The sequence below is a fragment of the Dipodomys spectabilis genome, unplaced genomic scaffold (genome assembly GCF_019054845.1).
Source record: "Dipodomys spectabilis isolate Male_0828 unplaced genomic scaffold, ASM1905484v1 ptg000006l, whole genome shotgun sequence".
In the NCBI taxonomy this organism is placed as follows: domain Eukaryota; kingdom Metazoa; phylum Chordata; class Mammalia; order Rodentia; family Heteromyidae; genus Dipodomys; species Dipodomys spectabilis.
Window position 1 is genome coordinate 20,215,384 of NW_024870683.1, and position 16,976 is coordinate 20,232,359.

The 16,976-nt window shown below is 37.5% G+C and overlaps 1 protein-coding gene and 2 non-coding genes across 6 annotated transcripts in view; 1 reads left to right on the top strand and 2 right to left on the bottom strand.

The window, feature by feature from the left end:
- The window catches only part of Ecpas (Ecm29 proteasome adaptor and scaffold), a 104,658-nt gene that overhangs the window by 32,418 nt on the left and 55,264 nt on the right, over positions 1-16,976 (bottom strand). For all 4 annotated transcript variants that reach the window (XM_042695194.1, XM_042695188.1, XM_042695179.1 and 1 more), the window contains 9 exons: positions 13,018-13,141; positions 11,224-11,304; positions 9,116-9,338; positions 8,533-8,624; positions 5,704-5,838; positions 3,896-4,058; positions 3,228-3,400; positions 2,091-2,192; positions 612-735 (listed from right to left, as the gene is read on the bottom strand). In XM_042695194.1, the coding sequence (XP_042551128.1) occupies positions 612-735; positions 2,091-2,192; positions 3,228-3,400; positions 3,896-4,058; positions 5,704-5,838; positions 8,533-8,624; positions 9,116-9,338; positions 11,224-11,304; positions 13,018-13,141 (1,217 nt within the window). The remainder of the gene's footprint in view (positions 1-611; positions 736-2,090; positions 2,193-3,227; positions 3,401-3,895; positions 4,059-5,703; positions 5,839-8,532; positions 8,625-9,115; positions 9,339-11,223; positions 11,305-13,017; positions 13,142-16,976) is intronic.
- On the top strand, positions 15,523-15,629 carry LOC122124256. The gene has a single exon (XR_006150510.1). It is a non-coding gene; the product is annotated as a U6 spliceosomal RNA (small nuclear RNA).
- Positions 16,451-16,557, bottom strand: LOC122124273. The gene has a single exon (XR_006150514.1). It is a non-coding gene; the product is annotated as a U6 spliceosomal RNA (small nuclear RNA).

Below are 16,976 nucleotides of genomic sequence, written 5' to 3' on the forward strand. Positions count from 1 at the left end.
TCCTCTTAAGGATTTAAAAAATTCTGGTTCAAATACTAAAGTATTTTCAATTTCAAATTCAAATCAAAGCACAAGATACTTTTAGTATCTATAGCATATAGTCAGGAACCACATGGGCCCTTAACTATGCAGTCATTAAAAGCCAATGAACTTTCACAGCTAGAAGACAGAGGCTTCAATATGTAATAAAGGATTGGAGACACTTAATTTTGTAAAGTATGATGCCTCAAATTTTGCCACTGGCTAAAGTAAAAGAACACAAGTTTGAAGGAAATCCAAGCTAACTCTGTGGTCTGCTTGCCAGAGATTGGAAAAAGAAGTTCTCAAATTTTTCCTACATCAACTATTTTAAACCAGTGTACCAAATTGGTAAGGCATATATCATTATTTGACCAAGAGTTAGTACCTTTTTTTCCTCCCACAAATGTGAAACAAGAACAAACAACAAAAAGACTATTTGATAATTATATACTGATTAGGTAAAAGGGGCTGTCAGTGAGCAAGATGCTTTGTAGTATTAAATGACACCTACTCTGTACAAATATTTAAAGACAACAAAGGGTTTTTTTATTTACAAAAATAAATAAACTGATTAAGTGAAAATTTGGTACCAGCTGGAGGAATATATTCTTCTTCAGTCACAAGCCAGGCATCTCGGGCAGCCACGGAACTGGTTCCTATAGCAGCACTGGTAATGGCTTCGCCAATGGTGAACTGAAGTTCTATCTGTTTGGCCTACAAAGAAGGAAGCGATAGCCATTATTGAAAAGTGATATTTCCTAAGAATATCATTTCTGTAGAAAACCTGCTCAATATTTCTGTTCTCAATATGCTTTATTTTCACTTTTTTTTTTTAGTATTAGGATTTGAACTTAGAGCCACATGTTTGCTAGGCAGGCACTCTACTACTTGAGCCACAACAACAATTCCTTTTGCTTTGTTTTTTTTTTTTTTACAAAGAATCTCACTTTTTGTCCAGGACAGCCCAGCCTAATGCAGGGCAGTTCACAATCCTCCTGCTTATTCTTCTAACCATAACTGAGATGATAGGCATGTGCCACCACATCCAGTTTATTTCTGTTGAGATGGGGTCTTGCAAGCATTTTTTTTGGCCTAGACTAAAACTGTGACCCTCCGGATCTCAGCTCCCGAGTAGCTAGGATTATAGGTGTGAGCCCAGTTTATTTTTCATTCTTTTTGCTGGTGTGCTTTCAGCTAATGTGTTAGTTTAAAAGTGTGTTAAAATGAGTATGGAGAGAGGATTGCTGGAAACTTGTTCCACAATGGTAAGCAAGACAGACTCTACTTTCAGTCGAGTGGATAGCAAGAAGCTGTGATATACACTGTGAAGAAAAGTAACAGGTCATGATACCACATAGAACTGAAGAATCTATTCTAGTTGGAAGGGTCAAAAGAGGCTTGTCATGAAGCACAATAATTAAAAAGGACGTATCAGGTCATGCTAAGACCTTATCCCAATGTGCTAGTACTAACCACATGTAAGTCTTCTATCCTACACAGGGCATTTAAACTACCATACGCCAGAGCAACTGGAACAGCAGCATGTCTCCCCGCATCTCGTTGCCTGAATAGCTTTCCTCTTATGCTCACACTGCACTGTGTTTCATACAAAAATTATGAGGGAAGGTCTTTTACAGATAGATGATTTGTCATTTATAACTACCATAGCAACAAGTCTTAACACTAGCATTAAAAATTAAGTGTGAGGGCTGGGCGCCGGTGGCTCACACCTGTAATTTCTAACTACTCAGGAGGCTGAGGTCTGAGGATCACGGTTCAAAGCCAGCCCGGGCAGGAAGACAGTGAGACTCTTAGCTCCAATAAACCACTCAGAAAACCAGAAGTGGTACTGTGGCTCAAGTGGTAGAGTGCTAGCCTTGAGCTGAAGAGTTCAGGGACAGCGCCCAGGCCCAGAGTTCAAGTCCCATGACCAACAAAAAAAAAGAAAAAAAAAAAAAGCGTGAGATGAATAAATGAAGGTTTAAGTAAAATTCTCATAGCATGCAAAATCATAACTAAAAAAAGGTTTTCTGTCTGAACAATTAACAATCAGATAACAACATAAATACCTCCACAGAATCCATGAGACCTTGCAAGAGAAGTTTCTGGTGAGGAAAATCCCCATCCCCAACTGGAAAATACCCCAATGTTTGGATTGCTCGTTCTTTCATCTGGAAAAAACAGAATTTTTTCAATTTAGAATTTTTTTTCTTTTAAACAAAGTACATAACAGCTTTATCTCATAATGGTGTTTCCAAGGTAAGGTGACAACCTAATACATCAATGTCTATGTGTTTATTGCATATGTATAAAAGCACCCGATTTTAAAGTATGATAAAGCACTGAAGACAAAAAGACACAAAACTGAGTCATTAAGGATCCAGTTATAAAATGAAAGAGGAAAGACTTTAGAATTGTTTTCCTTTAAATTTCCAAGATTTGAAATGCAGGCTCTGGACTCAGAAGACACAGAATCAAATCACCTCTGTACCGTTAGTAGCCTTTGGAAAAGTTACTTCCCTTTCTAGGACTTTTTTCACAGAGATGACAACTCTGCCTGCTTTACTAAAACTTTAGCATAATTTGAATGCACAGAAAACACTTAGCAAGCTCCCTGGCTCATTATAGTGCTCAACAAAGGTTGACAATCATCAGTTCATAATAGCTAATAAAAGCGACACTGTGTGGTAACTTCAGAAAGTCAAACAGTAGCTAAACCAAGAACCACAGCATCTTGGCTTTCTAAACTTTCAGTAAACTGATTTTTCTGCTTATTAAATCATCTTATTCCTCAACGCAGAGGTGCTTTGATCACCAAGAATCTTTTAAACTCCCTTAAATCACACACACAAAATAACTTACAAAACATCCTTTACCTCAGATTATTCACATTGCTTGCTAATGCCCAAAGTTCTTAAAACCAAATAGGCTGCAGAAGGTTAAAGTCACTATTAAAAAAAACAACTTTTTTTACAAAAAAAAAAAAAAAAATTTTAGGTATTTATTACCCAGTGCTTGCATGATGAAAGAGATTTCCTGGTGAATAAAAGCAAATACATGGATGTTGTTCTTTATCATTCTTTTATACCTTAGTAAGTCTTTCTCCCAGCTACAACTCCATATATCCATTATAATCTGTTTTGTGCATTTACAAATCTATGAATACAAAGAATTGCAGAAGGAAAGTAAGAAATAAAAAGACTTGCCTTATTTGTTTCTTTACTGGAAGGAATTCTATTTAGTAAGCTTTCAACAAGATGCAGCTTGGTAAAGCCAGATCCCTCACTTTGGATAGGGAGTGGACCATTTCTACCAATTTCACCCAGGGCTGTACAGGCAGCAATTGCCAAAAGTGGGGATGTACTGTCCAGAAATGAACCTGTAAGCATAATTAGATAAACAGAAAAATATATTGTTTACCTTGTGATCCCCTGGCAATTAGCAAGGTATGGCAATTTTTTAAATTTTATTAAAGACAGCAAAATAAAATCAAAGTCTAGCTTTTGGTTGGCCAGTAGTTAACATTTATAATCAGTAACAAGACACCATGGCCACAGTGCAATACCATCACTACTGTCAAACTGAAACGTAGGGTAAATATATAATAAAATACTTGCATTTTTACTAAAAAATGTGAATTTATTTCACATCAAGTTAAGTTTTGGTCGAAAACCTTGTCCCTGTAAGGTCTAACAGTGAGACTGGTATGATGGCATATGCCTGTAATCCCTGCACTAAGAGGAGGATCTGGAGGTTCAAGAGCAGCAAAGGCTACACAGTGAAACCCTGTCTAGAGGGAGGGAGGACACTATAATAAGAAATTAAAATGACATGTTAAAACTTAACAGAATTAAGTCAGAACAGACATAATGACCTATTGTTTCTGTGGCAGTCTGAATGAGCTCCTCTTGGTCAGGCAGGAAACTTGCATCAGCCTCCAGGTCTTGGTGCTCTCCCATTCTCATTTTCTTTTTAGCCAAGTATCTTCCCACTGTGAATCCCAATGCAAGTAAGGATCCATGTTGTATCTCAGGGCTCTGAATGTAACAACACAACAGTATATGTCTATCTCTTTCTCACACACCAAAGAATACACTGAATTAACTGTTATTAGAAGTATGTCTCTAATAAGACAGAAGGTTAAAAAAATAAACTGGCCACTGGGTTCCACCAGATGCCAATGAATCAAACTTTCAGTTTCTAACAAAGAGAATGCTGAGGAATTAGGCTCAGACTTGATTTACTTCAAGATGTAGATTCCATTAGCCAGGGACTATTGACACACACCTGGAATCCTAGCTACTTGAGAGGTAGAGGTTGGGAGCATCAAAGTTTGAGCCTGGAAAAATGTCCAGGAGATCCCATTTCAACCAACAATTGGATGTAGTGGCCTGCACCTGTCATCCCACCTCTGTGGGAGGCTGAGATCAGAAAGATGATGGTTCCAGGCTAGTCTGTCTAAAAAAGTTCACAAGTTTTCATCTTAACAGAAGAAGCTGGGTGTGGTGGCATGCACCTGTCCTCAGCTACAGTAAGAAACATATACAGGAAAACCACAGTGCATACTATGGCAAAAAGTGAGACTCTGTGTCAAAAAAAAAATAATCACAACAAAAGGGGCTAGAAGTATGGCTTTATCAATAGAGTACCTGCCAAGCAAGCCTAAGGTACTGCGTTCAAACCCCAATAGCACCAAAAAAAAAAATTGATACCCTAATCTCACACAGACTTCAACCGGTACACTGACTTTCCCTTAACAGGCTCTTATAGCACTCATGCTTTCTTCTGGTGTCTACCACTTCTGTAGCTAGAAAACAACATACTGTTCCAGCACATTTTCTCCCTACTGCCAACAAAATACAACGAGCAGGTTCTATTTCTAATTTCTAAAACCTCCAAATACAAGAAACAAAACGGTTTGAAAGCACAATTTATTTGCTGTTCCAATAGTCACGGTGGTGAGTGGCAGTAACACAAACAATTTGAAAGCACAGTTTATTTGTGGTTTTGATAGTCATGGTGGTGAGTGACAGTAGAAATGAAAGAAAAAAAGGATCTAACCCTTCTGATGACCAGTTAGCAGTAGAAATTCTCATATGTTTACCGACCATTGTATAAACAGCACCTAAATCAGTACTTTTAGACAACAGCATTCAAGTATTAACGTAAAACTGAATCAACATATTTTCTCCCTACTTTATAATTATAAATGCAAGGAAATTCTAAGTTCATCTTATAGATAGGAAAACAAAAACTAGAATCAGGTTAAATACTGTGATTTTTTTTGTTGTTGTTGCTTTGTATGTCCCTCCCCCACCGTATAACCCCTGTTTTCACTGTATTTGATGTTGGTATAATTTGGGGAGGGGAAGGGAAAAAAAATTGTTTAAATAAGGATACAGGGTTGACCCACTGCAACAATGAGATGTACAAGACGCTATGTCGAAAAATGAACTTTACAATTTAGGCAGGGGTGGTGGGGGGGAGGATGTAGTTGTGGAGATGGGAGGGAAGGGATGGTAGGGGGAAAACAAAGGAGGAGGCAACAATGCTTGATAAGAAATGTACTCATTACCTTTCTCATGATTGTAACCCCTCTGTACAGTATTTACACAATAAAAAATTTATTTTAAAAAAACCTTGTTATGTTCTATCAAAAAATAAAAAGAACTGATAACATACATGATTGTCTTTTGTAGTCTTTATAAGTTGTTCTATCATTGACTTCAACTCATTTCCTGACACGGTTGATACGACCACAGAATAAAACAACGCTGCCAATTCACGCATTTCTTCTTTACTGCTATTCATCAGACTCTAAGCAGGATAGAAAACAAATAGATATATGACCTATAACATTTTCCTGGTGAAAATATCTAACATTTAAAATTACAAAATAAATGATGCATTTCGATGTTCAATCTATTCATTACCTGAGAAATAAATAAAATATTTTAAGGCAAAATAAAAGCTGACTCAGCCAGGTACAGTGACTCATGCCAGTAATTCTAACTACTCAAGAGACTAAGATGTGAGGATTCTAGTTCGAAGCTAGGCCTGGCAAGAAAGTCTGTGAGACTACTATCTCCAATTAATCACCAGAAAACCAGAAGTGGTGCTGTGGTTCAAAGTTATAGAGCACTAGCCTTGAGCAAAAAAGCTCAGGGACAGTGGCCAGGCCCTGAGTTCAAGCTCCACAACTGACCAGGCTTGGAGGGTGGGAGGGAGTGGGGGAAAAGCTGAATCATATACCAAACTCTACAATGCACTTCCATCAAAAAGAGAAAAGTTTGGGGAGGATTGGGTGGGGGGGGCGGGGGGAAGGATAGGAAGGGATGGGAAGGGGAAACAAAGGAAGAAGCTACAGTGCTTGATAAGAAATGTACTCATTATCTTGCCCATGTAACTGTAATCCCTCTGTACAGTATTTTCACAATAAAAAAAATTTTTAAAAAAGAGAAAAGTTTAAAACAGCTGAAATACACAGATGGTCTAAAACAGAGGTCAGCAAAGTTTTTTTGGAAAGAACCAAACAGCCTTTATGATCAAGAGGGAGACTATTCCATACTGCCATTGTGCAAAGGAGCACAAAATAACATATAAACAAACAAAGAGATCTATGCTCCAATAAAAAGGTGTAAGTACCTCATTTTTTATATCATGCAACATTGTCTCTGGACTTGTTTCAAACATTTTAAAATGTAAATGGTCTGAGGATGTGACTTAGAGGGAAACCGTTTGCCCAGTATGCAGTACCATCCCCAAAATACAAAAATTACAAAAAAAAAAAAGTGGTAGCTCATTCCCATAATGCTAGCTACTCAGGAGGTGGAGATCAGGAGGACCATGGTTCAAGGCCAGCCTGGGCAAAATGTTTGAAAGACCCCTCAACCCAAAAGGAGCTGAGAATGATGGCATGCCCCTGGCACATCATCTATACAGGAAATACAAATGGAGACTACAGGCAAAAATAAAAATATAAGGCCTAGTAATAAAGTAATGAAAGCAAAGGGATTGTAGAAAGTGGCTCAAATGGTAGATAATCTGCCTACCTAACAAGGCCCTGAGTTTAAACTCCAGTACCAAGAAAAAAAAGAAAAAAGAGATTCAAACTATATTTAGTGAAGGACCACAATGTATGACTATCTCTGATCTAAAAGATCAAAACTTATTTGGTTTCTCTTCAGATGCCATAAACATTTCATCTTTTACTAGAAGACCAAACTAAAAAGCTATAGCATTATTTTAAAATCAGGAAATACTGGGGCTGGGAAGGTGGCTCAGTGGTAGAGTGCTTGCCTTGCATACCTGAGGCTCTGGGTTCAATTCCTCAGCACCACATAAGCAAAAAGAAAAAAGCCGGAAGTGGCGCTGTGGCTCAAGTGGTAGAGTGCTAGCCTTGAGCTTAAGAGCTGAGGGACAGCACCCAGGCCCAGAGTTCAGGCCCAAGGACCGGACCAAAAAAAAAAAAAAAATTAGGAAACAGTAACAAAGAAATCTGTTAAACAAAAAGCAATTTCACAAGATGAGATTTTTCTAGAAAAAAAATGCAAAACTTGCATCTTTTAGAAAATTAATATTTAAAAACCTAAAAATCTAAATTTATCACTTTTATCATAGCTCAGGCTACCTTTTCCAACAAGTACTGCATTATGAAACACAAGAAGTATACAAAACTGGATGAGTCATAACCGCACTGAAAAAAAAGGAAAAAAACTCATCACTGTTTTATCGCAAATTCAAATTTAACTTACGTTTCTATTTGCTAAACCTGGTAACCCTTTTGTTGTGACTTTGGGACAAAAACAGTAATATATGATTGGTATCACCCATTTAGAAGGTGTGGCATTCATCTATCAAAATTATAAAAGCATGTCCTCTCACCCAACAATCCCACCTCAGAGGAATCTATCTAAGAAGCCCATCACCTCATATACCAATGATATTCATTAGAGCAGACTGGAAGCATCTTAAATGGTCATGAGTAAGGATCCAGAATGAGTCACAGTATGGAAATGATAAAACTGTTAAATAGGAGCTCTCACGGTAATTACAGAGGAACTACAAGTTTTACTGGGAGAAGTATGCCACCTTTGTGTGAAAGGGAAAAATTTTAAAGCCATATTTTCTATATATGAATATTTAAAAACTCAAGAAGTTTATCCTACAAATATAGGTGAGGGTAGAACACTGGAGAGATTTAGATAGCTAGGCAACATTTATCGGAAGAGAACATTTTATTTTTTAACTATACAAATCTATTCTTACTAAAAAAAAAAAAAAATTAAAAAAACACTGAATAAGAAAATGAATTCTTTTTTCTCATAAAAATCAAATTCACCTTTTATCCTCACCAAGATAAGTCAATGAGGTATACTGACCTACATGTTTTCCTATTTGATTAGAGAGAATTTTCAAAATGACCTAAAGTGACAATGCCAAGAAGAAGAAATCATATAGAACAAGTTTGAAATACCCAGATTTAAAGAGAATACACATGTAAGAACATACCTTTATCCATTCTGTTTTGTCTACAAATTTAGTAGCCAGTTTTTCTGGATATACTGACACCGCTTCCAATAGACAATACATGACTGGCAAACCTAAATAAAAATTCAGAACCATTTTCAGCTTCAATAAAAATAATAAATATGCAGGGATCATCAAATTCTTCTAAAGTATGTGAAGCTACTGCTTAAGCACAAACTCCCTCAGTTCTACAAAAACAAACGATAAACGTAAGATGTTAATTAATACTTTGTAGTTATCTATCAAAAGATAGCTCTGCAAACATTTATAAATGTGTGAACATAATAAATGTTCACCTGCTGTTAACTTATCTTATTATTAAAGTATCCAAGACCAGGCCTGGTAGCCAGCCTCTGTAATTACAATACTCATGAGGCTAGGACAGGAGGATCATGAATTCAAGGCCAGCCTATTAGTGAGTTCTAGGCCATCCTGGGCTACAGGATGAGACCCTGTCACACAGTTTTTTTAATAATTAAAAGACAATTAGAGAGTCAAATAAATTTAGAAACTAAATTGTTGCTTCAGTGTTTCAGTATCTTTTGTTAGCATCATAACTTCTTACCTCCAACACCTGCTAATAACTGCTGGAGCAAGCCAATGTAGATCTGAACAGGATTGGTTTCTCCACTCTTATTAGATGATGAGGGTGTCACCTGGCTGCTTGACATTAAAGTTCGTATATAGCGTCCAATGGCTGGAGCATGATCTTGCATATCAGCCAAACTCTGAGAGGTGGGAACCACTCCTGCACTATGAGCCAAGCACATGCGCAAGTATAGAACTATCTAAAAGCATAATGAAGAGAAATATAAGGTAAGCTCCTCAAAAAGTCAATGTGGGGAAAGTAGTCTTCAAATTTTCCAAACTGGACACTGGTTGGTCATGTTTCATGTTTACAATCCTAGCTACTCAGTTCTAAGCCAGCCCAGGCAGAAAAAGTCCATGAGACTCTTGTCTCTAATTAACCACCAAAAAGCCAGAAGTGGAGCTGTGGAGCTGTGGCTTAAGTGATCAAGTAACAGCCTCGATTGTAAAATCTAAGGAGTCCAAGTCCCAGGGGGGGCGAAGAGAGAGAGAGAGAGAGAGAGAGAGAGAGAGAGAGAGAGAGAGAGAAAGAAAGAAGGGGGGGACACAGGTGGGGGGGTGGACATTTCCAGTTTTGACTTCTCCATCTCCTTCAGTCTTCCCAATCGTGACAGAAACCTGGAAATTGTTGTTTCAGTATTTTCACTAAATTATCATAATGGAACAAAACTGGTAGGACAAATTTAATAAATCCAAGTGTTTTCTTAATGAAATTAAAATGCAAACCCAAACGTTTGGTGCTATATATTGAACCCAGGGTCTTTCATGTTCTAAGCCTACCCCTACCTCTAGTGTTATTCAAATGTAAACAACATGCTTCATGTAATATTTAATGAGTATAAATCAACAATGTGAAACATGAAATTCCTCTTAATAAATGTGATAAATTTACCACTTCTCAACTTCAAGCCCAGAAAACTCCAACAACTTCAACAATACACTGGCTTTATACTCTAACTTGATGAAGAGGTCCAACAGTACTCAAAAATCATATTTTTTTTTCTTTTGTCAGTCATGGGGCTTGAACTCTGGGCTTGGGCACTGTCCCTAATCTCTTCAGCTCAAGGTGAGCATTCTATTGCTTGAGCCACAGCGCCACTTCAGGTTTTCTAGTGGTTTAGTGGAGATAAGAGTCTCACAGACTTTCCTGCCGGGGCTGGCTTTGAACCATGATCCTCAGATCTCAGCCTCCTGAGTGGCTAGGATTATACGTGTGAACCACCAGCACCCAACTATAATTTATTTTTTTTAAGCCCAACAGTATTCCATTGTATTTATATATCACATTTTCTTGATCCATTCATCTACTGAGGGGCATCTGGGTTGATTCCATATCTTAGCTACAGTGAGTAATCCTATGACAAACATAGTTGGGCTGGTAGCTTTAGTATGGCCTTGTTTATGATCATTTGGGTAAATGCCCAAAAGTGAGATTGCTGGGTCTTAGGGGAGCTCTATGTGTAGTCTGTATAGTATCTTTACAACAACAACAAAAAAAAAAAATTTAAGACTCCCCAAAGCTTTGGGATGAAGTAAAGTATCTAAGCCACATTTCTCTAACTTACTAGACTATCAGAGAAAAAAAAAAAAAAGCCCAACAGTAACCAAGGCAAAGCATTTAGTTCTTTCACAAGAATCTCGCTAAGATGAAGATGGATACAGCCACATGGTATACAGCACTTGCCTCACATGCTTGAGGCCTTGGGTTCCATCCCCAGCACAGGGGGAGAGAAAGGAAGGGAAGAATCTGAGCAAATAATTATGAATTAAAATAATATGGGAGGGAAGGAATGGCAGGGGGAAAAAACAAAGGAGGAGGTAACAATGCTTGATAGGAAATGTATTCATTACCTTGCTCATGTAACTGTAACCCCTCTGTACAGTATTGTTACAATAAAAAACGTATTTAAAAAAATAAAATAATTAAAATAATCATACAAACTACCAAATAAAGACCCTTAAAAAGAAAATGGCACTACAATATGGGTGTGCCTATTACTCAAAGAGACCATATGAATTTATTCGGGTATGTTGTCATCATCTGGAACCTTTACAGAAACAAACAGCAATATATGAAAGTCCTACCTCTCCAAATGCTGCTGGGTTAAAGGGAAGGACAGTGGTCCCAGTCATGTATTTGACTGGAGTTTTCATTCGATGGGAAGCCTAATAACAAATACCAAACAAATAAAATTATTTAGAAACAGAGCACATATGCCCTTCCTCAACTCAAAAATAACTATCTCTATCTACATTATTATCAATGATTTGCACCTGTCTAACCAAAATATTTTCCTACTAATGCCCCTGATTGTATGTATCCCTTGAACTCTAAATGGCAGGTATGTTGCTTTTTCCCCACACAGTTTTCACTAGCTTATTTTAACCAGATTAGGACATACCTACTCTAGCCAGCCATCTATTAACTGGTCACACCAGGCTACTGAATACCAATTATTTTCATTACTACTGGAAGTGGCAGGACATTTTCCAACTACAAACAACACTGTGATAAGGAAAAGAGAAAAATGGCTGCTGCTTGCTTATATCCAATACCCTTATGGTGCCTACCTAGTCAAAAGCTAGAATCACCAAGAGGTGATACAGTCACAAGAGGACATGCAGTAAACCATGTCCCACCAGTAAAGGAAAGTTGTGGACAGTCAGGGTTAGGGATGACTAATGCCAATACTCTTCACTCGGCAGCAGCAAACACCGTGCAAAGCAGATGGAATCGTCATTGGTTGAAAACATCTGAACCCGCTCCCAAAAGCATCCTTAAATTTATGATATCCTAAATAATGCTCCTAAAAGTAATAACAAGGGGCTTGGGATATAGATCAGTGGTAGATCGCCTGCCTGACAAAGGACCTGGACTTGAACTCCTACACAATAAAAAAATGAATAACAAAACAGAAACAAAAAGACCTATTTTTTTCCCCATTTCCTGGAATTTGTTCAGAGGAGTTACACCTTTGGGTTCCTCCCCTAAGAATATTCTCCTTTAGTTTGTTTTATGTACATGCATGAAGTCCTGTATAAGTTATCATGTCCAGGTAGTTTTAGATCTAGCTTCCATACTAGAGAGAAAACAATGCTCCATTTGTCTCCCTGACTTTGGCTGACCTCACTTAATATTATTTGTTCAAGGGTCCATCCAGTTCCCTGCGAAGGACGTATTATTCTCTCTAATGGATGAGTAATGATCCATTGTGTAGAGATACCACACATTTTTGGATCCACTCATCTATTGTAGGGTACCTGGGCTGTTTCTATAACTTGGTGATTGTGAATGACTAGGTAACTGTGAATAGGGCAGCAATGAACATGGATATGCAATTATCTTTGCCATATCCTGACTTGTAATATTCTGGGTAGTTGCCTAAGAGTGGCATGACTACACTGTAGGGAAGATCTATGTTTGTTTTGTTGAGAAATCTCCAAACGGCCATCCAAAGTGGTTGTACTAGTTTACATTCCCACCAACAGTGCAATAAGGTTCCTTTCTCCCCACATCCTTGCCATTATTTGTTATTGTTCAAACTCTCCATGTTGGCCAATCTAACTGGGGTGAGATGGAATCTCAATGTTGTTTCAATTTGTATTTCTTTTATGGCCATGGATGTTGAGCATTTCTTCATGCATTTATTTGCCATTCTAACTTCTGAGAAGTCTCTCCTTAGCTCCTTTGCCCATTTATTGATAATGGTTTAAGACTTGTATTTTTCTCCTCATTAAGTAATTCCCTATTACTGTATATATTCACATGGCTAGAAAGTTTATTACTCCTCAACATTTAGTGATAATATTTTTAACTTTATACTGCTCATTTTTATCTTCATCATCTCTTACAAAACTATCTAAAGTTAAGAGCCATACCTTTTCTTGGATATAATGTACCATTTCTGGAAAAGAGGGCATCTGCTTGGAAGCATTTTCTTTTGAGTTTCTCCCAGGAAGACACCTTAATACTCGCTGTGCTTCTCCATGAACTTCTTCTCGTCTTTCAGAAAGAACAAAAATTAACTTAATCAACTAGAGAATGGTCACTTAAAGAATGAAATAAACATGCTACATGGAAGCTAGAGATCTGAGAAAATGCCTTAAAATGTATTTTTGTCTACTTAAGCAAAAATGCAGCATAAAAAATTACTTGCTTTATTGGAAATTCAATGAGATTTGTAGTCATTTGCCTTGCACATTTTATTCTAAGAGGAAAAACAAGATAGGATACTGCAATTCATTATATATACAGCTACATGTGTACTTTACCACTTTAAAAGTAAAGTCATGGTTGGCTCATGCCTGCAATCCTAGCTACTCAGGAGGCTGAGATGTGAGAATAACAGTTTGAAGCTAGCCAGGGCAGGAAAGCCCGTGACACTCTTATCTCCAATCAACCATCAAAAAGCCAGAAGTGAAGCTGTGGCTCAAATTGAAGAATGCTACCTTGAGCAGAAAAAAAGCTAAGGAAGCCAGGTGACAGTGGCCGTTGCCTATAATCCTAGCTACTCAAGAGGCTGAGATCTGAGAAGCACACTTCAAAGCCAGCCCAGGCAGGAAAGTCCACGAGACTCTTATCTCTAATTAATATCCTCCACCCCTTAACCCCACCCCCTATACCCCCAACCCAACCAGGAAACTGGAAGTAGAGCGGTGGCTCAAAAACCTTAGGGTCAGCCCACAGGCTCTGGGTTTAAGACCCACAATAGACAAAATAGAAAGAACTAAGGGACAATTCCCAGGCCCTGAGTTCAAGCCCTAGGACACACATGAAAAAAAAAAAAGTAAAATCAAGCTAGGCGCTGATGTCTACAATCCTAGCTACTGAGGTTGAGATCTGAGGATCTCGGTTCAAAGCCAGGCCAGACAGGAAAGTCCATAAGCCTCTTATCTCGAATAAACTACTGAGAAAAAAGGCAGAAGTGGTGCTGTGGCTCAAGTGATACAGCACTAGCCTTGAGCACTGAGAGGTTCAGCAACAGAACCCAGACCCTGAGTTCAAGACGGGGGGAGGGGGGAGTCAAGGTTATCATACACAGACTTTTACATTCAGTGATTATCCAGTGTTCTTTATATCCACCCAAATTCTTACACTTCTATGCAGTTCAGCATCAATTTTGTACAACTGACAATTGATAAATGCCAGTAATATATACAAATACAAACCCAACCTATTTCAGACTATCATTCATTTCCTCAACAACAGTCTTACATAGAGATAATATAATGGTCCTTAAAAGTCCATAAAATTGTCTCTAAATTGAACTTGTTTTCGTAACAGCATCTCATAAAAAGCTGGAGGGAAAAATGTTAATAAATAAAGCCTCAGGTGAAAAGATTTTCATTTGCCTGGAACAGTCTTAAAAAATATATTGAATTAATTCCACTTTGACTTGGGTTTTGAAAATATAATTTTTAGTACTTAGAGACAAAACCCACTGGTTAAGAGTTTGGCTTATCTCCCTAAACTTAAATTCTTATTTTAATTATATTTGTATTATTAAGTAGTTGTATAGAAACTATTCAACAAATCAGTTTATAAACACAATGATTCTTGATCAATATTACCCCTTTCATCATTCTCCCCATACTTCTCAACTCTACCTCTTGAACTTAAATTCATGCTCTTTATCACACATTTCGATTCATTGTATGTTTTCAACTATGCTTTCTTTTTTTTTTTAATCGGTCATGGGGCTTGAACTCTGGGCTTAGGCGCTGTCCCTGCATTCTTAAGCTCAAGACGAGCAGTCTACCGCTTGAGCCACAGCCCCACTTCCAGTTTTTCTAGTGGTTCCTGCCTGGGCTGGCTTTGATCCTGAGATCTCAGCCTTCTGAGCAGCTAGGATTACAGGCGTGAGCCACTGCTACCTGGCTAAGTTCATGCTCTTTACATGAACTGCTTTAGCTCCTAGATTCTAGTATATTTGGATCATGGTTGGGAAACTAAGGTAGAAAAGTGAGAAACAGCAAGCCACCATAATCAAGATCAGCAATACAAAGCCATTTCAAGCAAATGTAAATGTGAATAAATGAGGAGACCAGATAAGAAATCAAAAGTCAAGACCTGGCAATTCTAGGCTGGGAACATGGCTCAAGTGTGGTAGACTGGCTTAGATAGTTCAAAAGTCTAAACTCAAACCCCATCACTGCCCACCATCCAAAAGACCTGGCAAACCCATGATATTTAAACTATTAACCAAAAAAAGAAAATCAAAGCAAAACAAAGATGTATAATTTTATCTAAACCTTTCATTAGCATAACTGATGCTTCAAAATATGAGAATCTCACTTTAAAGATACAAAAATCCTATATATTAAGTGCAACAATGATTTAATTTTATACCTATACTAGAGTGCTTCATAGAATTTTAAACTGCCGTGTTCGCTTCGGCAACACATATACTAAAATTGGAACGATACAGAGAAGATTAGCATGGCCCCTGCGCAAGGATGACACGCAAATTCGTGAAGCGTTCCATATTTTTTATTATATTAAGTGAAGTAAGCCAGGCCCAAAGAAATGTAGGTCCCATGGTTTCCCTTATTTGTAATATCTAGTATATGTATGCGTCAAGCGGAAAAGGTCAGATAATGTGATGTCAGGAAAATGAACCCTTAGATGTGTATTTTAATGTTTTTTTCTTTCATGCATGTGTTTCTAACACATTTATAAGATTATCTCTTTGTTGCTTTGTATGTCCCTCCCCCACAGTATAACCCCTGCTTTCACTATATTTGATGTCAGTATAACTTGTGGAGGAGATGGGGAAAAACCAATTGTTTAAGGATACAGGTGGACCTGTTGCAACAATGAGAAGTACAAGTTGTCATGTCCAAAACGAGCTTTACAATGTTGGTGCAGAGGGGGGGGGGTGCGGGGGGGGGTGGGGGAAGGAGAAGGATTGGGATTAGGGGGGGAGGGGGGAGGCTGGGAAGGGATGTGAAGGGTAAACAAAGGAGGAGGCTGCAATGCTTGGTAAGAAATGTACGCATTATCCTGCCCATGTAACTGTAACTCCTCTGTACAGTATGTTCACAAATTAAATTAAATTTAAAAAAAAAAAAAAAAAGAATTTTAAACTGCCATTAACTAAAATACACAACATAGTTAATGAATTGTTTTAATATATCCCATTATAGGTACATACTGCTTTTATATACAGAGGGTTACAGTTACATGAGTGAGGTAATGAGTACACTTCCTCTTGAACATTGTTACCCCCTCCATTGTTTTCCCCCTACCATCCCCTCCCTCCCTCCCTTCCCCGAGGTTCTTTTTTTTTTGATTGTGATTAAATGATTACATAAAAATATGGAACGCTTCACGAATTTGCGTGTCATTCTTGCGCAGGGGCCATGCTAATCTTCTCTGTATCGTTCCAATTTTAGTATATGTGCTGCCGAAGCGAACACTACATACTGCTTTTAAAGTTATGTCAATTTCAGAAACATTTAAATGATTTAAAAAAATGAATTATACAATCTAGAAATGTAATAAAATAACTCATTAATCTAAAATTCAATATATATATACTTCATTGAGAAATCGGTATACTAAATATAAAATTATATTCTATGTTAAAAATATTAAAATATGTTCAGTAAGTAATCAATGGCATTGTTTTTATATAAGGACCATTTTTAGAGATATAATTATACATACAATTATACAATTTGTTTTATTTATATTTGGTTCTTTCAGAAGCACTTCTCTTCTAAATGCTATACTATAGATATACATATAACCTACATTATATACAGTCTATACACACTATTCAACCTATAATTATAAATATAAAGGTACATGACTAGACCACACTTAACTACTTAAT